General features: G+C 42.9%; 1 protein-coding gene across 4 annotated transcripts in view; it reads left to right on the forward strand.

Moving 5' to 3' along the window:
* Positions 1–24,059, forward strand: part of PLA2G4A (phospholipase A2 group IVA) — a 108,274-nt gene that overhangs the window by 63,856 nt on the left and 20,359 nt on the right. For all 4 annotated transcript variants that reach the window (XM_077332672.1, XM_077332673.1, XM_077332674.1 and 1 more), the window contains 7 exons: positions 2,621–2,757; positions 4,982–5,204; positions 6,658–6,772; positions 13,361–13,498; positions 15,372–15,464; positions 18,435–18,503; positions 20,985–21,227. In XM_077332672.1, coding sequence (XP_077188787.1) covers positions 2,621–2,757; positions 4,982–5,204; positions 6,658–6,772; positions 13,361–13,498; positions 15,372–15,464; positions 18,435–18,503; positions 20,985–21,227 — 1,018 coding nt within the window. The remainder of the gene's footprint in view (positions 1–2,620; positions 2,758–4,981; positions 5,205–6,657; positions 6,773–13,360; positions 13,499–15,371; positions 15,465–18,434; positions 18,504–20,984; positions 21,228–24,059) is intronic.

Raw genomic sequence — 24,059 nt, forward strand, 5'->3', positions numbered from 1 at the left:
TTGTTTATTTATTTGGATTTTTTACAGCTCTGGAATATTTGAAATGGAATATAGATTTTTCAGTTTGCTGAATATTTTTAAGGATGGAATATTCCTAAGCCACTCTGTTTGATTTATTTCAGGGTTGTATCTTATGATTTACTTGATGATTCTGGATTTGGGGTTTCTTTGGCCTTTTGTTTTATAAACCCTTTCAATAGTATTGGCTCAAACCAAGTGTAGCCCCATCAGAATCTTAAGCTGTGAAAAATTGTATTATAATGTATGTATCCAAGGTTATCTCTGTGTTCCCATGATAAGGTTTAAGGGCGATTTCGTAAATAAACAACAAAAATGGTTTATGTTTAAATAGTGGCTCATACCAATAGAACATTAAGAAACATTTCACTCATAACAAAGCTACTGAACTAAAATTGTGAGTGCAATTCATTGCATGCCAGGCTATTTACACACTACGGAGTTAACAGATTGGGTCTGGGACCCTCACTGTGTGTCATTTGAAAGATTTGTGTTGCAGCTTCTCCTCAGTTCTTGTATGTGTACTGCTTGATCCTGATGAGAACACACAAAGAGAAGGAGTTTCAGCCTTCTCCCTTGTCCTGTTTTCCCAGTCTGAACCAGTCTGGGGAAGCTTACATGTGTCCAAAGAAATGTGTGTCCTCCCAAATAGCACTTTTCAGGTTGGAAAAGGAATACAGACTGATGCCCCATCCCTATGGCTAGTGTATTCCTGATCTGAATGTGCATGGTTCTGACACACTGAAGAAATTGAGGATAATTTAACACACGATGGGAGCCCTCAAGCGCAACAAGTGTACTCTGTCGTGACCTGTCATCAGGCTGTAACACTTCAGATTGTGTGTGTGGGATTTGCATGAAAGCTAGTTTATAAAGCACAGGACTATGCTAGACTTTCCCCCTAGAATCTAGCCTTTTGTGTGCAGAGATTCGCCCCCGCCCCAATCATGGAACAATCCATCTTATGAAATATCCCCAATAATCAGAAACCAACCCGGGCTTCTGTGTAATTGGCTGTTGGTTGAGACAAAGTTGAAGATTGTAGCTGTGATATGAAGAGAGATATAGTAGGACACTAATAAATGCAGCACTGTCTAAAAGTGGACCTGTGCTTTCCAAGTGTGTAGCCCTGGAAGTATTTATGTTCACAGATGACAGATAGGAGACTCTTCTGATGCCTCGTTTGGAAGCACTGTTCCCCTTTTAGTTGGATTAAAAAAAAATTCTAAAGCCTTAGAAATTGCCTTTTATTTGGATTTTTTTGTTTGTTTGTTTGTTTGTTTGCATGGACTTAATTGCCTCTTGTGGCACATAGTGGTAATGCAGCAGACATGCAGTCTGAAAGCTCTGCCCATGAGGCTGGGAGTTCGATCTCAGAAGCCGGCTCAAGGTTGACTCAGCCTTCCATCCTTCCGAGGTCGGTAAAATGAGTAGCCAGCTTGCTGGTGGGGTAAATGATAATGACTGGGGAAGGCACTGGCAAACCACCCCGTATTCAGTCTGCCATGAAAACGCTGGAGGGCGTCATCCCAAGAGTCAGACATGACTTGGTGCTTGACAGGGGATACCTTAATTGTCTGTAACAGCTTTAAGTTACTTCATTTTCATTTTTGGGGGGAGGAGATAACGGAAGGATATTCGCCGAAACCTTTCCAGCGTCCAATTGATGCATAATTCAAGCCAGCAAGGCTTGGGGAAGAATGGTGGGCGGAGAGAGACAAAGGATGAGATACAAAATGTTCCCAAGATGTTGTCATATTTCTGAAATATGACCTTTCCCAGTAACCTACATTGTTTCCAGGATGTTGTAAGGGATTCTGTTTGCTTCCGAGTGAATAGGAGTTCAGTATCTTTAGTAAATTAATATATTAAGCACCATTCGTGCAAGCTGTATTGGATGCCTATCCTGTGATGGTGCAAATGTCTACTAGTGTGAGCCAAAGCCACAGTCACATCCTTCCATCCAAGCCCATTGACCCCTGTAGATCAGGAAGGGTAGAACTTTGCTATGACCATTGGAATAGACCAACATCTCAGAATATGGGTAGGTAATTGTAGAGGAAGGAACAAAATACTCAGTGTGCAAATAATTATGAGCTGACCCGATTCCCGTAAAAACAAGAAAAAGTTACTTCAGGAAATTTGGTAAAGCAAGTTGGGGCAAGTGTGGAACTCATTGGTTGATCCCTTAGGACAGGGGTAGTCAACCTGTGGTCCTCCAGATGTCCATGGACTACAATTCCCATGAGCCCCTGCCAGCGTTTGCTGGCAGGGGCTCATGGGAATTGTAGTCCATGGACATCTGGAGGACCACAGGTTGACTACCCCTGCCTTAGGAGAAATCCCATCCCCAGCACCTTTGCTGTCCTAGGGGCTTAGTTTTTTTTAATATAATTGAGCCTGTGTGTGATGGAAATGGGGTGAGGTACACCCTTTCCAGTGGGGAAATTCTAGGCTTGCAAAAGGCTAAGCACTCCTCTTCCACTGCCGCATCTCCCCTTTCTCACCTGGGCCTTTTGCTTCATGAGGGGGAAAGCACTGCGACGGGCAGTTTGTCCTAGTGAGCTCTTCAGAAAGTAACCTTACTGTACATTTCGTCCAGGTTCCGGTGATTGCAATTGTGGGGTCTGGTGGTGGATTCCGTGCCATGGTGGGATTTGCTGGCGTGATGAAAGCACTCTACGAATCCGGGATTTTAGACTGTGCAACGTATATTGCTGGCTTGTCTGGATCGACGTGGTAGGTCTCTCTCTCTCTCTCTCTCTTGAAATCTTCTCATCTTGGCGGCGAGATGTGACATTGCATCTTCTCACTGCCATTGCTACCTGTTTGAGGGAAGGGAGAACAGCAGGCAGCTGAGATTCTTGTCCCAGAGGATCATTTTAATTAATTCATTTATCATTATATTTATATGCCACCCTCCCTTTTGACTCAGGGCGGTTTACACTATAACCCGCTTATGCAGTACAGTACGATGAACATTCAATATAAAACTTCTTTAACAGTGGACTTGTATGAAACAGTGTAATATAACAACAATACTTAAGCATAACAACAAGAACAAACAGTGTGATAGGACAGTATTCGATAACAAAAAACAGTTTGGTTTGTCTGCACTGTGGCCTGTTTTTTTTTTCAGATTATGGGGCTTCTGGTTGGAGATTAGCAGCTTGTTCACTTGTCTTGGCTGAAGGCCTGATGGAAGAGCTCCTTTTTGCAGGCCCTGCAGAATTGTTTTCGATCTGGCTGGGACCTGATGTCTTCTGGGAGCTCATCCACCAGGTGGGGGCCAAGACTGAGAAAGCCCTGGCTCTAGTCAGATGAGCTTCCCTGGGGCCAGAGGTCACCAGTTTATTAATGTTGGAGGAGTATACAGCTCTTTGGGGGAGGTATAGTTGGAGAGGCAGTTTCTCAGATACTCAGGGCCCAGACCGTGTATAGCCTTAAAGGTAATTACCAGAACCTTAAGCCTGATCTGGTGGTCAACCGCTAGCCAGTGCAGCTGTTGGAATGCGGGCCGAATATGGGCCCTCCAAGGTGTTCCTGTGAAAACCCTGGCTGCTGCATTCTGCACCAGTTGGAGTTTCCAGGTCAGGGATAAGGGTAGGCTTGCATAGAGTGAGTTGCAGAAATCCAGCCTAGAAGTGATTGTTGCCTGGATCACTGTGGCTAGGTGTTCTGGGGCCAGGTAGGGCAGGGGAAGCTTGCCTTGGCGTAGGTGGAAGAATATCAGCAGGTCTACTTCTGTGATCTGTTCCCCCATGGAAAGGAAGGAGTCAAAAATCACGCCTAGGTTCCTGGCCAAACATGCAACTGATAGTTGCACCCCATCTAGGTTGGGGCAGTCGTGCTTCCTTGCTGGGCCCTTTCCTACCAAACCACAGTACCTTCGTCTTTGCAGGATTAAGCTTCAGATGGCTTTGCTTGAGCCAGCTTCTCACTGCTTCCAGACATCTGGCTAATGAGTCTGGGGGTGAATCAGGATCATGAGGAAGAGCTGGGTGTCTCCGGCGTATTGATGACATCCCAGTCTGAACCTCCTTATCAGCTGGGCTATTAAATAATACCTTATTTAAGAAGATATTAAATAGGACTGGGGAGAGAGCTGCTCCTTGTGGCAGCCCACAGAGGAGTTGCCAGCAGTGCAGCTGGTTCTCTCCTATTGCCACCCTCTGTTAGCTTTAACGGATTGTTCACGGCAAGTGTCATGCAAAAAATAGTTCAGGCCAAAGTCCAACAGGTTAGTTCCAACTGAAGCCCAAATGAGGATCCAGTCTTCCCCTGTTTCACAGGGTGGCTTCAACAGTTCAGTTTGGGCCAGGCCATTTCATTTCTGCCTGCTTAGAAGTGGGGGGAAGCAAAAGGGGTGTGTGTGTGTGAGATGGCCTGCAGCTTTCCTGTCCTGACAGTCAAGAGGCCAGTCAGCCTGCTGTCGGATTGAAAGGACTTCAGGCCTTTTTGTCTTGACGGTGGCGCTTGCAGGCCTCTTGGCTGCAAGCCATTTTAGACAGTAAGAAACATGGTTGTCTGATACAACCTTTTCTCAGCAACTTTGATTCTCAGGAACTTTTGCTGAGTAAGGACTTCTTCATTTGCCTTCAGAGCTTTGTATTCTCTGTAGGCAGGGGTGGACTGGGAAGGGAAAACAGCCCTGGGGAAGGGAGGAGGGAAAGACTCTGCCTAGCCAGCCTTGCACCACATGGGATGGGGCTGAGAGCATCCTTTGTTCGGCTTTGGGCTCACTGTGGTAGATCGTGCCTGCCCTTTCCTTCTTGGGGGTGTCGTGCATCCAGGCTTCTGGCCTGCCAGGATTTTTCTCCATGGTTTAATCATCAGTCCGCTCTCGCCTATTGGAAAGGCTAAGCAAACACCAACACGGTGCTTTAATACATTATCTGTTGTCATTTTGGGAACCTTTAACGTCCCCTGAGAGACTTTTATAACTGTGTTGTTGTTTTGATAGGTATATGTCCACGTTATTTTCTCACCCGGATTTCCCAGTGAAAGGACCAAAGGAAATAAATAAAGAATTGATGACAAGTGTCAGTCACAATCCGTTAAAGCTGCTTAATCCTCCGAAGGTCAAGCGGTACATTGAAGCGTTATGGAAAAAGAAGAGTTCTGGCCAGCCTGTTACCTTTACAGACATCTTTGGAATGTTGATAGGAGAAACACTGATCCAAAATGTAATTTTTGTTTAAATATCTGTCAAATCAGCTTTAGCTTGGGTGATGGAGACCAAAATTTTGGGTTTGTTTTATATCTGTGCATTCAAGGTTCTGAATTTGTAATTTCTGGTCTTTTTCCTTGTTTCACTTAAATGAAAATATGATTAGCTCAGCCAGAATCCTGCATGTATCAATTATATCTTGATCACACTTACCTACAAACTAGTTATGCGAGATATAAGCAGGTATATTCTCGTTTAGGCCAATTTAATTTGAGGCCCGTTTACATAACAATATCTGCTTAACTAAATGTACATAACTTGATATCAGTTGAGTCTAATTTGCATCTTAATATCTACTGACATCCAAGATTCCAGCATATTTGGTTTGCATATAGCATATGCATGTGTAAACTTTGTGCATGTATGTGCGTGTTTATTTCCTTCTGTCTATTTCCATAGGTATGTATGTACTTGTTTGTGTCCTGCTGGCTGTTTCTGGGCCTTTCCATCGTCAGAAGAAAGGGAGGGCAGCTTTGCTGATTTCTCCTTGCCTCTGCATGCCTTCCCTTTGCCCCATATGCTAGTCAGAGATCCACAAAGACTACATTTAAGTGTGCAGCAGTAGAAGGGGAAGTGGGAAATACCTGCTCTGGAAGTCCTGTTCTATTTGCAGGTTTCCTAAGACACACATCATTGTATCTGCTTTGTACACGGCTTTGTTTAGAGTCTTGGAAAAGGGGATGCATACATCTAGTATCCTTTGGTTGTAAACATTCCTTTGCCTTGGCTTTTAGCGTGGTCTTGAGAAACCTTGCATACATATCATGGTTCAGATTGAAATCTGGTCTTGGCTATTGTGCCTGTAACTTGGTTGCCAGGTTATTTTGGATCCAGATCCAGTTACCATATCCCTGGCTGGTGCTGCTGCTGTAGCCTCTCTTCTTTGCCCAACCATTTGTTTGGCACAACAGAATGCTTTTCAAGTCTATTCTGATACCTTCCCAGTTACCCGATCGGGATAATTCCTTAGCTCCTTTAGTACTGTCAACCACAGTAGACCTCACAATTTGATCAGGTACATGCTAGTGTGCTTGTTCCAAGCACTTGTTCAGGCATAGAGACTGAGAGAATTTGCATATCTCAGTTTAGCCATTCGGGTGGGTAGCCGTGTTGTTTTGAAGCACAGAACAAAGTTTGAATCCAGTGGCACCTTTAAGGCCAACAAAGATCAATTCTGAGTATAAGCTTTCGTGTACATGCAGAATTATACCCAGAATTAAACTTTTCTGGTCTTAAAGGTCTTGAAGGTTCCACTAATTTAGCTATTGTTAAAGACGATCATGTCGAAAATGTTCGGTGTACAATTCTGTTACCTTTTTCTGTATCGAATGAATTCACAAAACCCGAAGCGTACTAGTTGGATCGTCAACTCCAGTTTTTATCTTCCTTCTGCTCATTCTTTCCTTTAGAGGATGGACACCACTTTGAGTTACATGAAGGAGAAAGTCAATAAAGCACAGTCCGCTCTGCCACTTTTTACCTGCCTCCATGTTAAACCCGATGTATCTGAACTGATGTTTGCTGGTAGGTATTCTGCTTCAATTATTTTAGCTATTTCGTGTTCATCTGTGTATGTTAATACAGTGTGTTAATATCCATACCTTCATGGAAGCATATGAGGGTCAAACTAAGCATGGCAGAGTCTCTTGTCTCCCTCCCCCATGCTTTTCCAAGTGCCAGAATCGCCTTCATGACCCTTTCCGTGAAGCTGCTTTGGCACTTGAAAAGGTACCAACCATCAGCTTGTTACACTCATTGGGTCCTTGTGACATTTTGAAATTGCTTCGAAATTGTTCAAGTAATTAATTATATTTTTATACCGTCCTCCCTTTTGGCTCAGGGCAGTTTACAGTGAAAATTTTCATGGTACAATACAAGGAATGTCGTCATTGTGAATATATAATTCAAACAGTAGCATTCATAACAATAGAATATTTAACATTTAGCATGTTAGCTGGAACTAATGCTCTACCTTCTGCTGTTCTATATGGGAGATTTCAACAGATCCTGTATTCAGCTAGGTTGTGCCCATGTGGACAATGCTGTATAGAATCAATTACACACGTTTTCTTCCATTGTCCATTTTATTCTTCGATCCGAGCCAAATTTCTTAACTCACTGCTGTGTAAAAGAGAACTGCATTCAGATGAACGAAAGACTCAGTTTCTTTTGACATCCCAGAACCCTGATATAATTGAACCAGTAGCAAAGTTTTTACATCTTGCCATGAGAAATCGTGAATGTATTACGTCTAAAGCGTGATCTTTGCCTTTGTTCTCACTAGCAGTGGATCCTTTTGCACTTTCCCTTCTTATAGTGTACTTTTATATGCTATTAAAGGCTTGTTGTTGTTGTTGCATTTGGTATTGTGACTCAGCGATTGTATATTGTTCATTGCATTATGATGTGAATTCTTTCATCTCTGGAAGATAGTTGGTGGTGGGAGGGGCCTCTGGGCTCTCAATTGGTGGTGCTGCTTCATTGGCCTCGACCAAAAGCTTGGTGGAAGAGCTCCATTTTGTAAGGTCTGCAGAGTTGCTTTAACTCTAGCAAGGCCTTGATGTCTTCTGGGAACACATTCCACTGGGTGCAGTCCGTGCATCAGACCCGTGGATACTGTCACGGCCCCGAATAAGCTGTGTTGCAAACATTTTCAATTTCTGGATATGTGACCGTATCTTGGATTAGTGAACTGCTGTGAATGTGTGCTCTGATATTATCTGACAGAACAATATTCATGTATCTGCATTTGTGTACTCGAGCGCCCACATACTGATAATGTTAGCTGGAACCAAATTGCAAAAGAGTTTTTACGCAGATCAATGAACTAACTAGGGATCTATAAAAAGCGTTTCTCATCTATAAGTGTGTGTGTGTGTGTAAATTGCCATGAGTAACAGAAAATTGGCAGATACATATTTAAACAGGTAAATACACAAACGTGTACTTATTTAAATATGTATTTGCCAATTTTCTGTCACCCATGGCAACTTACAAAAATCTGACTTGCAGGCAGCAAAACTAAAACTGGAAACAAACAAAACACCAACTTGCTCTTCAGGGCAATCCCTCCTTATAATTAGCTGCCAAATGCCTCCCTGAAAAGAACAGTTTTACAACTCCCGCAGAAAAGAGACAGGGTAGGAGCATTCCACACCTCCTCCTGAAGGGCATTCCATAGCAGTGGAGTGCCACCCAGACAGAATGGCCCATGCTGCGTCTGATCATATAGTCTGAAGGGAGGGTTTTCCCCTCTCTTTTCTTCAGCTCACAGCAGATAAGTTGTACATCAGGGGTTTCAGTCTGCATCTTTTTCTTAGAGATTGCCAATGTGCACAAGCATCTGCATATATTGATTAGGTAAAGGTAAAGGTATCCCCTGTGCAAGCACTGAGTCATGTCTGACCCTTGGGGTGACGCCCTCTAGCGTTTTCATGGCAGATTCAATACGGGGTGGTTTGCCAGTGCCTTCCCCAGTCATTACCGTTTACCCCCCAGCAAGCTGGGTACTCATTTACTGACCTCGGAAGGATGGAAGGCTGAGTCAACCTTGAAACGTCTGCTGGGATTGAACTCCCAGCCTCATGGGCAGAGCTTTCAGACTGCATGACTGCTGCCTTACCACTCTGCGCCACAAGAGGCTCTTATATATTGATTACAGCAGTGCAAAAAAAAAACATTCTTAATATGATTGGCATGTTCCACTGGAAATCCTTTCTGTGCTAATCTAACTGATGGGCATATGTGTTAGTATGCATCTGTAATTCCCAGGGGAGTCTTGAAGTAAGAAGGGTTGAAATTCATGAATACCAGTTGTGACATTATTTTTTCAGGTAGAGGGATAGGTGAGGCAGAGCGAACCCTGGAACAATAAGAGAACAGAATGGGGAAAATTGGCTCATCCACAGCAATTACCCTGAGATAACCAATGAGGACAACTATAGTTCTATGATGTAACGAGTGTCTGGCTATAGGTCATAGTGAAATATGGCCCCTTCTATTTGTTGGCATATTTGGAGGTGGAGGAGCTATATATTCCAGCTACCACTGAGAAGGTACACGCACAGCAGTGTTTCCATCAATGAAAGATGGACCAGTCACTTGTAGAGGTGATGGGCAATTTTGGTTTCATTGCACAGCAGTTTCCAAGGGCAGCATATAATTTTTCCCTTTAAAACAAAGGTCAGCTATTCAGTTATGCTGGGGGGAGTGGAGGAGGGTTCTCGGGGGTATCATAAAATGGGGACTAACCCTTAGCTCAGATCCCGCTATTCATTTCTGTGTGGGGGATTCCTGATCATTTCTTCCCTCCTGTGACAGACTTCTGATTTCTCCCCTCTCTCCCTCACATGCCATTTCCTGTCCCCCAGAAACACCATTGTTGGTGGCATTTGGGGCTGCCGCAGGACTGGGGACGTGGAAAATTTGGTTCTCCTTAACAGCGACCAAAATTGCAGTGTCCAGTGGGAATCAGCCTCATGTCCTCATTGGGGAAAAGAACTGGAGTATAAATGAAGTAAATAAATAAACACCCGAATCTGTGTTTCACTTCTTACTATGATTATGGATTGTAATAGAGTCCTTGGAAATGATTCCTTTTTATTACATGAACACTGTATTTATCACCCTTCTGCCTTTTTGTTTCTTTGGTTTATTCCATCCCAATTGATGTGTACTACCCTGAGGCAGTATGGAAGGGTAGAATATCAATTAAATAAATTATTATTATTTTTATAGCAGAGATAAATTTGTATCTAGATTTTGGCCATTTTGAAGTTTTCATTCCTTCTATCGGTCTCCTTCCTTCATGTCCCACATGGTATATTCAAAGTCCATGTTTCTTCCTCTCCGTATTAGATTAAACATCCTGCCTTGAAAAGAAACAGATCTTATGATATAATCCGAGGATTTTTTTTTTATCAAATTGGTTATGTTCCTTCTTGTGAGTTTGATCGGCCAGCTCAAGTGACCGTTCTTTGAAAAGTTAGGATGAAAGATTTTAGGCCAGTGGCTAGCCATTTTCACAGCTGACACTCTTTTAAGTTATCCATAATATTTAGAATTCAAGTGGGTGCTGGTCATGCCTAGAACTGTAAGTAATTATTATGAACCAAACATAATTAAGATGATTGATTTTGAGAAAGCATGCACTGAGTCACAGTGTTCAAAATAGAATACATGAACTGTTGACTAGAACTATCCAGCAACACCTGCTGTAGCAAAGGGAAATAAAATCGACCTCTTTGTCAAGACTTGTTCACAGGTTGTTAAACTAGAATCCATACGGCCCTTCCTTACTGGTAGATTTGCCTTTTTTGTATTTTAATCACACTGTGTGGGTGGCTTGTTCTGGCATAAACAATTTCCTGGAAGGCTTCCCATAAAACTGTGCTCACCCTTGGAACAGTGCAAAAAGACTGAAAAGGGAAATGCAAGACGGTGGGGATAATTTGAGAAAGTATCAGAAACTGCTGGGTTTTTCAAGCAGGAACCTGGCTAAAGGTATGGAAGAAGGGGGGAGAGGAGAACAGCTGTAGCCCTGGGCCTCTGCAAATACCTTAGCATGGTCTGTTTTCTTAACAATGTCAGTACCTAAGTGGAGGGTAGGGAACCTTTTTTGGCCTAAGTGCCAAAAGACCAAAATACCACATATAATCTATGAAGAGGGTTGGGGGTTGGACTAGATGACCCTGGAGCTCCCTTCCAACTCTATGATTCTAAGATAATGACATTCCATCAAGCAAAAGGAGCCATATGAGAAAGGAGAATTGTTCTTGACCAAACACACTGGGATCAAGCTGACTTCTCCCTGTCATAACACTTCCAGGACTTTAGGTCCTATCTCAGTTGTTTGAATGAGGAAAAGATGCTGCACATGAAACATGATGGTCTCTGATATGCTAATTTTCAGCACAAAGTTGACGGCTGCTACTTTTGACCTATGCCATGGTAAAGGATTCAAGAACAAATAGGAATGTGAAAAAAATGGATTTGCAAATCAGGGTTTGTGTAAACCAGGAATAAGCATTTACATATGCACTGAAAAAAAATCAAGGCAGTACACCTACATTTCTAGCTTTTCTGGCTAAAGGTGTTTTCTGGCTAAAGCATCCTCCAGGGACAGGCCTTAGCTCAGCAAGCTATACTATGATTTCACTACCTGTTTGGGATCAAGGCTAAGGCAATAAGCCAAGGCTTAATACCTTGCACCGTTAAGTGGCATGCCTGCACTGGGCATAATTGGGAAGGTATTCCCATTGAAGGGAGATGTTTACATTCCAGTCTCTCAAGAGCTAGCTTGGTGCAATGATTAAGAACAGTGAGCTCTAATCTGGAAAACTTGGTTTGATTCCCCACTCTTCCACATGCAGCCAGCTGGATGATCTTGGGCCAGTCACAGTTTTCTCAGAGCTCTCTCAGCCTCACCTGCCTCATAGAGAATCTGTTGTGGCGAGAGGAAGGGAAGGTGATTGTAAGCTGCTTTGAGACTTCCTTCTCTAGCTACAACAGCAGCCATAGTTGTCATTTTGAGAGATGCGTATGTATTCCTAAGTTAGCAAACTATTATGCCGAATAACTATCTGAAATGTTCCTTTTACATTAAACGTATTTGTAACTGAGATTCTCTGTTTTCTACTCCAATTTATATTTTGATGACTTCTTTGCTACCAGGTGTTGTCATAGGGAACCTTCCTAGGTTTTGTTTTTTGACGTTGTTCAGAGCCTACCCACATGTAACTTGAGTTACAAACCGATAATACAGCAACCCTTGGTTTGGGATCTAGCTTTATGATTTGTAGCAAAACTCTTATGAGGAAGAAACAAAGCAATAGCACCATTGTTTCTCAGTATTTCCATAGGGAGTAGAACACATTGACTTGGATCCACCAGAGTATTTCTTCAGATGAAAGGGTTTCTGAATGGAATATGATTTTCTCACCACCACCCTGCATTGGTGGCTACAGTGGAAGGGGGGAGGTAAGGAAACTGTGCTTTGTGGCTGGAACTACTTCTGTCTGCAAAAGTGCTCTGGTGGATCCAGGTCATGGTCCCCTTAGAGGGGGCTGTTTCTTTGAATACCATGTTTACCCATTTTTTTTAATCCACAAGGAAGCTCCACATGGAAGCTCCACTGCATTGCTACTTGCTTTCTGACATTTCTTTCTGGATGCTTTAATTGATTGCGAGCCGGTTCAAATATTCTGGCTCTGTACAAATACTGCTAAAAGAGTGTTTTGGCATGACAGCCACTTCCACAAATCAGGCCACAGTGTTTGTAAATTGTGTTCTATCTGGATAGGCTTGATTTTGCTGAGAGTCTATTCCAGATATTTCGGATTGCCAAGTAGTGGATTTTTCTTCTGCCAGTGAACATCACAAATAGACATATTCGATCAGCTGTAAAAGGAAATGAGTCCAGACAAAAGAAAAAAAGTTGGTCCTTTATTTTAAATGTTTATAATGTTTGCTGTTTTGCTGCTTTGGGGAACTTCTTTGGGTAGAAAGGGAGCAGAGAAATGTTTTAGATACATAAAATGCTACTCGATAAAGAGGTCTTTGTATTGTTTCTTCTACAAATATATGGCAGAATGTGAATTAACCACCAAAATGACCATTCTTTTATTGTGGACTTTTATTACATAGCTGCACTCCTGGAAGTGTTCTCTCTCTATTATCTTCAATGAAGAGCAAAGTCATCTGGGAAAGTTGTCACAATGGACATGATCCAGTCCACCACAAGAGCAGTGCCAGATATGAAAAGTCTCAGCAGAGCTTTTCCCATTGACTCTGTTTACATGTAAATGCAGGCAACAAAAGAGGACCAGTGGAAGAAGATGCCATTGCCTGCATCCTGTTTATAACTCTGCTGGGGAAAGAGTCTTGTGTAGCTCATATAAAAGGAGAGAGAGGTGTGATAAGTGGTATGCAAAGGTTTCCGGTTACCTCTGATGACTCTTTATGCTGCCTGTCTGCTCACCTGAGTAGCTGCATAGATGGCGGATGGGAAATAATCAGATTTATGTCAAGCCTTTAAAGATCCTCTGTGCAAGGAATGTTATTTGGGTTTTTTTGGGGGTGGTGTTATAACCGTCCTTTCTTTCTTCCATGCAGATTGGGTGGAATTCAGTCCCTATGAAATTGGTATGGCTAAATACGGCACCTTCATGCCTCCCAATTTATTTGGCAGCAAATTTTTTATGGGAACGGAAGTGAAACGGTACACAGAAAACCCCTTGCATTTCCTAATGGGTAAGCAATTGACTGTAACCCCCACCGCCCCCAGCCAATCCTGAACAGTGAGCCACCTTTAAACCTTCCCCCATTTGCTGTTCAATATTTCAGGTACTTGTTTATCTTTGATCGTACTATAAAAAGGAAACATAATCCTCTTGTTCTAAATTCTCCAAGTATCTCATAACAACTTGATCCCATCTTGTGATGTGTGTGTGTGAATCTTATAATGCTGAGACTTGAATTTGAGACTTGCCAGCAATTTTTTTTTAACTGAGTGTCACAACCTGTTTGAATTATCCTGTCTGATACAGAATGTGGCTGAGAGAATGGTTTTGACTGCTGCGTTGGTATTAGAGCTCTTGAGGCTTTCAACGGGTGGCCATGGCTAGCACTCTGCGTGACTGGCCTTTGCTTTTCCACACCACTGGGTCAAGCCTCCTTTTACAGTCAGATCATCAGGATAGTATTCTCCAATGTAAAAGCTAAATTCAGATTCTTTAGGAATGTAGTCAGTTACAGCCACAAAACACTGTGCCTGTTATTTATCAGTACTGAGATCTGGTCTAGATATTAGGTCAGCAAGCTGAATGTCCCACTCTGTGTGAACTGCAGTAATGGAGAGACGGGCTTGATTATGCCCAGCTAGCATCGGTGGTTAATGTAAATGAACAAAAAAGGGAGAGGGGGGTACGGCTAATTAGTCTGTTTTGGATTGAAATCCCCTTTTTTTCGTTCGTTTTATCAGCAGCAAGTGCTGCAGTGATGAGAAATCCACTTCTTGGTAACCTTGACCCACCCAGTGAAATCAAATAAATGCATATCCCTGCAAGTTAAAGCAGTCAAGAGAAGTTTGTCGATGTCCATGAAAAATTCAACTTCCAAATCAGCTCGAAATCTTTATATAGCTTAGAATGAAATGATCTTTCTCTCAGAACGGTTTACAGTGCAGTTCTAAGCAGTGTTATTTTATTTATTTAGATTTGTAGGTCGCCCTCTCTGCTCAGGGCAGTGAAGCACAGTAGATTAAAATGGCAATTTAACAGTTCGAGGGTGGGGGTACGATACAGGAGGGAGGCCAATTAGACGCTGATATTTAATGTTTTACTGGCTTCAATCATAGGTCTGAAGGAAGAGCTCTGTTTTAATGGCCATGCAGAACTCAGTGAGCTCTGATGTTTTCTGGAAGCTTATTCCACCAAGTAGGAGCCAAGGCCAGAAAGGCCCTGGCTCTGGTTGATGCCAGCTAAATTTTTCTGGGGTCAAGAACCACTAGCCTGTGTGTTTGGGCTGAGGGCAAGGCTCTTGTGGAGACTTATTTGGCAAGGCGGTCCCATAGGTACACAGGGCCCAGGCTGTGTATGGCCATGAAGGTTAAAACCATGACATTAAACTTGGCCTGGATTACAACTGGAAACTAGTGCAGCTGCTGGACGACAGGTTGCATATGAACCCTCCAAAGGGTCCTAGTCCGAACCAGGGCAGCCACATTTTGCACCAACTGCAGAGTCTGGATCAGTTATACCCTTCTAAGCCCACTGACTTCAGTTAACTATTAGTATATGCATATACCTATGCCTGTCTTGCTTTGGAAAGAGCCTACTGAAATGATTGATGAAAATCTTACCCCTTGATGTTCAAGCTGCCAGAAAGGCTCATTTGTACCTGGCAAATATAATCCCAAAATTGAATTAAGTATTGATGAGCAAACATAGGTCCTTTTTGCCCAGAATAATGGTAATACTTGTTTTGGGGAGGTCTTCAGTGAGGCTGAAATATCCTTAGTGAAGTTGAAATGAAAGATAAAATAGCACCTAATGCAACATTTGTTGTGTTTAATTGATAATTCATAATAAACTTCAAATTAATTATTTTTTAAAATTTTATTCAGGTATCTGGGGAAGTGCATTTGCTATACTATTCAACAGAGTCCTTGGAGTTTCCAATTCTCATAATAAAGGACCCACAATGGAGGAAGAACTAGGTAATTTTTTTAAGAAAGCTGGCCTGCAACAGTTATTTTGCTTTTCTAAATGCTGTTGTCTCTCCTCTATATTTGTGTGGAGTGCGGTACATTTTAAAACAAGGATCTGGTCCTCGAATGCCTTGATTATAAAATGTTTCCTTTCCAATTTTCCTCTTGTAATGCCCCAGGAAGCATGGTCTAAAATTATGGTTTGTGACATTTTGGCAGCAATCCTGGAGACACTTTCCCAGAAGTAAGTTCTGTTGAATGACATAGAACTGAAAAGGAACTGGTGGAGAGAAACCTAGCAACTTGGCTAGAAATATCAGGGTTACAATCAGACAGGAGGTCAGAAGCCAGCCACTTTTCAGTGTGCTGTTAATTTACATATGAAGGTATTGATTAAAGGATTTAGCTGCTCAAGATTTAGCTGATCTAATCCTCGTTTTCAAAAAAGCTACATTGTAGCTCTGTGTAGGCCTTTTGTTCAGGTGCTTCCTTCCTAAGGAGCGACCACATGCGGCTGTAGGTGACCATAATGATGTAAGCAGTTATTGAATCGGAGGCTGATATGGGGCTACTCGGCCAGTTGCCAGGTTAGAACAGGTCAGTCTTGCTGAAAGCCCTCATGGGTCATGGCAGAGCAGAGATTTTGACCCTGGTCTCCCAGATCCTAAATAAATAAATTGAACGTACATGTACAGTACTCTACAGTACAGTACTGTCTGAATTCCACAATGAAATCCACCATATTTCAGAGGCATTGGGAATGGATTTCTAATTGGTTGAATCCAGCTGCAAAACCAAACAAATGCATTTAGGCTCTTGGTTTCAACAGTTTTGGATTGCTGCCAAAGTGCTTAAACCCCTGAGCATCTAGCTTTGACTCCTTTTTGGCTCTGCCTCTTTATCCCACATAAATGTCAGGTTCTTTGCCTTTACTGTATCCTGCTAGTATCTACAGCAGTTTGAAGAGTGTCTGAGTAACTGTAGAATTAGGAAGAGTGGATGAGAAATATGTAAATCTGCCATGACATAACTGTGATAAGTATCTACACTGGGCATGCATGCAGATGTAAATTGTGTAAGCGCTCCACTTTCATGAAGGCTGTTTTAATTAAATATATATTGAAGGAACCTTCCTGTTAATTTCCCCAAAGGCATATCTCTCCCAATTAATTTGTGCCTTTAAAAAAAACGATTGAAAGGTAAACCTATGATATTCTCTTTTATTATCAAGTTTTTACAATGCAGCAAATTTTATGATGAGCCTATAGCTGTTTTCATGAGAAAATAGGTTGTGAGTATCTACACAAACATTATGGAAATTAAACATGAAATAATATTTGAAAACCCTCCTTTATATCAATAACCACATATTTTTGACCAATGCACATTTGGAGAGACATTTTAAATTTTGAAATTGCCTAGAAGCATGAACCATTAGTAACGTAATATGAGCTTTGACTTGGCTAGGGACGTTGAGTCAAGCTGAGATTGTTTTAGTGTGAGCAGGACGTTGTCTGGTTTACTGGTTTGGCTCCTGCAGCAGCATTGGCTGACTTCCTCTTGCAAGAGAAGCCTACTTTCTCTTACGTTGCTGGTCTATGTTGTGTAGGTTACTTCACTAATGGTGTATGTAGGGCCCATGTGATGCACACAGATCATGGTGCTAGAACAGTGGTCCCCAACCCGCGGGCCACGGCCTGGTGCCGGGCAGCGAAGGCCTTGGCACCGGGCCGCGGCTCCTTCTTCCCTCTCCCCTGAAGCGAGAAGCTCGCCAGGCCGCGAGCAAATCGGCCACCAAAGCGGCTGATTAGCTCGCGGCCCGGCAAGCCTCGCTTCGGGGGAGGAGGGAAGAGAAGCTTGCCGAGCTTTAGCGGCCGATTTGCTGGTGGCCCGGAGGGGCCGGGAGGGGGAGCCGCGGCCGCCGGCATGGCAGCAGCGCAAACGCTCATGCGCGGACTGCCACACACGCGCGTTTGCGCCCTTGCCGGCGCTGGGGCTGCCACGCATGTGCGGGCCCCCGGGCCGCCCTCCCCCCAGAGTCCGGACCAGCGGTCCACAGCGGGCGCAAGCTTGCGGACCGCTGTGCTAGAATACATTGCCATGCCAGTGTGGGTGTCAGCTCTTGGACAGCGACTTTATGGCAGTAACCAGGTAGCTGAAGCCATAGAGAACCTGGCTTGACTTGTTTCTGGGAGGCAGATACAGAAAGGACACAAGTGTCAGGAGGCTAGGATGGGAGGTATTTTAAGCTAGCTCCTTTGTAACTTCTGCTTTTGAGGTCTTGCAGTAGTAGAGCATTTAAATATTCTAGGAGGGAATTGTAATACCAACCTACCTCTTGGTCATGCTTTCTTCTTCTGCCAAGTATTCACGTGAAAGGGGATTACAAACACCCTTGAAAGAAGCAAAGCCCCAAATGGCCACATTATTTGGATTAAATCTTGAATGTCCAAAAGCTGAGAATCGGGTTAGGCTCTTTTGTTTTTTATGCTCGAGAAAAGAATAGTGTTCTTTTCAGCTTTCAGGATTTTGGTTCCTGTTACCCTTTGCTGAAGTGAATTACCTTGAGGACAATCCGTACTCCTTTTGCTTACTTTTGAGAAGCCTGGGTATTTTAAACAGGGAAGTAGGAGGAGCAAAAGTGATTTAGAAACATAGAGTTGGAAGGGGCCACACAGGCCATCTAGTCCAACCCCCTGCTCAACGCAGTTACGTCAGTTGGCTATAAAATAACTCTCATCAGGACTATTTTTGTTAGACTTCTTTTTCTTGGATCTTTTGATTTTGAAGGTTATGATCTGTTTTTTTAATGGATACAGAAAATCCTTTGGCATAAAATTATAACAATTACCCAAAGCTGTCTTTAGAACTACTCAAATATGGCTGTTAGTGCCTCCTTCAGAACGTCTGTATTATTGGTTGTCGCCATTCTCATGCAGCCTTTTAAGGCACCAACACATTTCTTCTGCTTTCCCACAGAAAACATTAGGCTGCGGCATCTGGTGAGCAATGATTCAGACAGCGATGACGAGTCACAGGGTCCGAAAGGTGAGAGAAGATGCCAAATGTGTCAATTCCCACATACCTACAAACATTTGTATTAAAGTTTCCCTTCAACACTAGGTGTAACAGAAAAAAACAAACAAACAAGGAGTTAGAGGTAATGAAAAGGACTGGCAGGGGGTTTGTTTTTGGGAGGAAATGTTCCCTGACACTTGGTTTAAAATAAATTAAAAACAAAGTAGCTTAAATGTGCATATTTACATCCACTAAAACCAATCTGCCAACCAGTGTGAATAAGAAAGGGGATTTAACAGGTTAAGGTACAGGGAGTGGCTTGTACCTTCACTGGCCTTTGTTTGTTTGCACTTAAGCATACAAACTTTCAGTGGGTCACCTTGTTGGTCTGCAGGAGAACAAGTTTCAAGTCCAGTAGCCCCTTAAAGAACAACAAGATTTCCGGATTGCAATCTTTTAATAACCAAAGGTACCTCCACCAGATCTGTAGAAGGGAGTTTTGACTCCTGAATGCCTATACCAGGCTTCCTCAACTTTTTTACCAGTGAGAAACCCCTGAAATATTCTTCAGACTTCCAGAAACCCCAGAAGTGGCACAATCAGAATATGGTTGGGAAGCACAGCTATGTACATGCCCATCCAGGACCGCTCCAGGCCCATCATTGGCCATTTTGGGAGGGATGGTATATATATATATATAAATATACACATATATATAAATATACATATATATATAAATCAAGTAACTCCCACTTATTCAGGGAACCCTTCCAGGTTCGTCAAAAAACCCTAGTTGAAAAAGCCTAGCCCAGGGGTAGTCAAACTGTGGCCCTCCAGATGTCCATGGACTACAATTCCCAGAAGCCCCTGCCAGCGAATGCATTCACTGGCGGGGGCTTCTGGGAATTGTAGTCCATGGACATCTGGAGGGCCACAGTTTGACTACCCCTGGCCTAGCCTGTACCCTGGAAATATAACTGATCTTTCGTGCTACTGGACCTGAATCTTGTAAGATATAAAGCAGTTCTCTATCAAAGTACAATAGTTCCCCTTTGGAGAAAAAAGTGACAGGATATTTTTTGAATATGAGGGAGGGTGCCTGGTTGCTAAAATGGTAGGTCAATTTTTGTTCTTCACATTTTCATGTTCTGATTTCATATCAGGCCAAAACAACTGAATTGGGAACTCCAAAGACTGGCTTTATAATCCGAGGAATGGCCAGTTACCTGCTGACCACAGGGAGTCCTTTAGACCAGGGGTAGTCAACCTGTGGTCCTCCAGATATTCATGGAGTACAATTCCCATGAGCCCCTGCCAGCATTTGCTGGCAGGGGCTCATGGGAATTGTAGTCCATGGACATCTGGAGGACCACAAGTTGACTACCCCTGCTTTAGATCTTCAGAAGCGACTTGAGATTTTCACAGGCTGCTCTCTGTTTTAAAAAAAGGGATTCAAAAACAAAAAAGAGTGGGCAGATAAGGGTTTTCCTCTTGCCTAAACAGTTCTTGCTTCTGCTTATCCAGAGCAAGCAAACCAGCTCCACTTTCTCATGCTGTCCATTGTCAGGGAATGTTTTACTTCCTGCACGTTAGTAAGACCCGTAAATGCAGCTCTTATCGGGCCAGATAGCGTCTAGTTTTCCTTGAGCATGAATCACAAGGGGAATGGGAGATGGAAATATCCAACATTACGTTCGTCCGGCCATTTCCACTTTAAATTCCATAGTGATTAGTAAAATCAGCTTTTTCCTTCATAGGTCACTAGCAGTGACCTTAAGAGGTTTTGTTTTGCTTCTTCATTAAAACAACATTAATTATTGTCTGCAGACATTCAAAAGTTTAATCAGTAGACATCCACTAAAGCTTTCCTTTATTCATTGTAGGGGCATAACCCTGTGTGAGCCCCTGGGAATATTTTGAACTCAAATGTTGCTTATGCCTGGTTATGACTGCGCAGGTCTGAGTGTGACTTGGGAAGCTCCTATGAGGTTGAGCACAGTCACCTAACACAGCCCAGACAATTTGATTTCACCCATTCACGTTGCAAGTTCTTCCTCTGGCTCGTAGCACTGGTGGCTAATCTCAGTCTGATGAAGGGGGATAAAAACCCTTCTGTCCTTTTCTCAGAAATGATCCTGACACTGTAAAGCCTGGAGGGGACAGCTAGATGAGATTTTCTGGCTTTTGCCCCATGATAAGCAACAAGTTTAATATAAACCCATATTTTTTGTTAAAATGCTCAATCCTTTCCCTTGCATCTGTTTTTCTCCTCTGAATCATTCCTCAACTAAACAGGATCGTGATGCAGGTTTGGAAGGCTAAATATGCACTTGGGATCCCATAAGGGTGGAAGCACTCAGGGAGGCCCATTTAGAGCAGAAACATGGCCAGTTTGCACTCCCTTCCCCATCTCTGAGACAGTTTTCGATCTGTAAAAACAATCTCAAGAAAAGGGACCGTGCCATGTCCCGTGTCCTGACAGTCACTGCTCTACTTATCCTCTGCACACAGGCTCAGAAAACCCTCATGTTGAAAAGGATCATCAACAGAGCAGCCAGGAAAGCTGGGTCCAGAGAATGTTTCTGGCCCTTGTGGGGGACAGCGCCCTGTTCAACACCAGAGAAGGACGGGCAGGCAAAGTGCACAATTTCATGCTGGGCCTGAATCTGAACACATGCTATCCGTTTTCCCCTCTGACTGGCTTCAATACTCAGGAATCTGTTGAGGACGATGAAATGGACACTGCTGTGGCAGGTGAGTGCATAGTCTGTCTTCCTTCAGCTGTTCTCATGCCATGAACCTAACATGTGAAAGGCAGTCCTATGCATGCATATTGGTAGTTGTCGCATCCTGACCTGGATAGCCCAGGCAAGCCCCATCCTATCCGATCTTGGAAGTTAAGCAGGGCTGACCCTGGCTGGTATTTAGATGGGAGACCTCCAAGGATTTGGATGGTAGTTCCTCCAAGGAACACCAGGGGTCGTGACACAGAGACAGGAAATGGCAAATCACCTCTGAATGTCCCTTGCATAGTTGTCAGACAATCCTTGGATCTCCTGGCTATTACTCACCATACAATATGTGTCCCATCGAATTTTCCCTGTGAACAACTGCAGGAGAATACAACTTTCACTTGACTACAATGCCTATTGCCAGATGTCTGTACCAGAAGGCATTTACTTTCACAAAGTGGCTTTCTTCTCTAATATTCTTACAGGTCCAGTTGTCCATGGCATTGAGGAGATATTTCTTTTTTAAAAATACAATAAATCAGCAGTAATAAAATGAGGCATTTAAAACAAAACACTAAACCAGAAAACTACTGATAGTGTCAGCGTAGGGATTGCAATCGCATAAAAAAATTAAGAATGTATGCTTGTTGATCTGTTTCATACATTTGCATCTCACCTTTCTGTGCTTATGATCCTAGGGTTGGAAGGGGCCATGCAGGGCTTCCAGTCCAACCCCCCGTGCAATGTGGGATCAGCCTAAAGCATCCAGGATAAATATCTGTCTAGCCGCTGCTTAAAGACCACCAGCAAAGGGGAGCTCATCACTTCCTTAGGCAGCCGATTCCACTATTGAACTACTCTGTGAAATTCCCCCCTGATATTTATTTTAATTAAATAATTTATTAGATTTTTATACTGCCGCTCCCAAAAACTGGCTCACAGCAGTTCACAGTAAAAACGTATCATAAAACACATAATCAATTCATAAAAACCTCATACAATACACTCTACAGCAGGGATAGTCAACCTGTGGTCCTCCAGATGTTAATGGACTACAATTCCCATGAGCCCCTGCCAGCGTATGCTAGTAGGGGCTCATGGGAATTGTAGTTCATAAACATCTGGAGGACCACAGGCTGACTATCCCTGCTCTACAGCAAGCTTAGAACAATTCCCCATAATATATAACAATTTACAAATTACATAATTAAAAGGCAGTAAAAATTACAAAATCACAAGGCGGTAAAATCATAAACTCCTCCCCCAATGTCTTAGAGCCATTGTAGCTGATAAGAGTTACCATTGCACAATTGGTGATGGAAAAAAACAGAGGTAGATCATCTAGTAGCCCCGGACTCAATCTGACACCGAGCCCAGGAACCTGGGGGGGATCCGATCCTGTACCCCGGGATCACCACCGTATCTAGCCAATACCTTTCTACACACAATTTTAAACTCATTACTGAGAGTCCTCTCTTCTGCTGCCAACAAGAACTGCTTAAAGTGACCAGCATTTAGGAAAACATTTCCAAATCACAATTAATAGGATGAAATAATAAAACAGAACTCCCTCCCAGACCAGTCGGGTCTTGGTAATGAACAGTGGATTGGCTCCATTGTCAAGGACTGACTCCTGGGTGGCAGATTTTTATCGGGGCATTCAGCATCTGCCTGCCTATTAATTAGGCACTTGAGGAATCTTCCGTCCTGGGAAGGACTGCAAGAGGGGATAGATCTTAATTCATTTTCTGGCACTTCCAGAGTTCCCCGTAATAACCAATATTTCCGCTCCCCCCTCCCATTTTTATGTCATTAGGCAAGATGGAACTGTTTGTCATCATGGGGTTGTAAATTGTCCCTAAGTGTTTAAAAGCCCAGATAACATCGGAGCTCCGAGGAGAGTATTTGTTAATACAAATCACTCTTCTAAATGGCCATGTCATCATTTCCATCTGTGTTCTGCTAAATATTTTTTTAATCTGCTCACAGGTGTTTACAGCTATTGACTCCTAATATTTACAGAGAGCATGAAAGTGGGCATCTAAATCAGAAGAATGTATCAGTGGGGGGAAAGAGGCTGAATGGCAGTTGTAGGGTTGAACTGAGTCATTGCAAAAGGTTTATATATGTGTGTGTTTTTAAGTGCAAAAGTCTTACTTCACTGCCTTTGCATGATGGCATATAAGGAGGCTTTGTTTTTGGGCGACCCATTGGTAGTCGAGCGCTGATCCAATCAGGCTATGGCTAGGCCTTATTTCAATTCCTGCCTCCCCCCCCCCCAAAAAAAAAATTAAGCTTAGAGCAGTAGTCCTTTAGTGAAGGATGGAAACTGAAGCACATGTTCTTCCAGTGGGATTAGTTTGACTGTTTTTTAGATCCAGTTTGAACACAATGGGCTGTAATAAAAATTTCACTTACAGAGTTGATCCTCCTTGCCCCATTGACACACAATTAAGAAATGAGATGTATTTTAGGCTTGCATGCTGCTTTTGTCTCTGCACAGTTGATTTTAATTAGATTAGCTAGCCAAGTCCAGTACCCATTATCGACTTCAAGCAATTTGCCCGGACCAATGTAGGGCATTCTTTGTTATCTAAACACAACCTACATGAAGAAGATTAAAAAGCATTGGCCTTCCACTTGGTTAGAATGGGGAGCAGAAATACTTTCCTCCTGCACAACAACAAATGAACCAATTTTAAAATCCATCAAAATATCCCAGTCATTTTAAGAATGGTGTATATCGTCCAAGTAAAGAATAAAAACAGAATGCAAATACAGTGATTTTTGAAGGGGAAAAAAGTTGCAGCTTGGGCTTCTTTCCTTTGCATCCTGCATTAAATTCCTCCCATAA

The sequence above is a fragment of the Paroedura picta genome, chromosome 4, assembly GCF_049243985.1.
Source record: "Paroedura picta isolate Pp20150507F chromosome 4, Ppicta_v3.0, whole genome shotgun sequence".
Classification (NCBI taxonomy): domain Eukaryota; kingdom Metazoa; phylum Chordata; class Lepidosauria; order Squamata; family Gekkonidae; genus Paroedura; species Paroedura picta.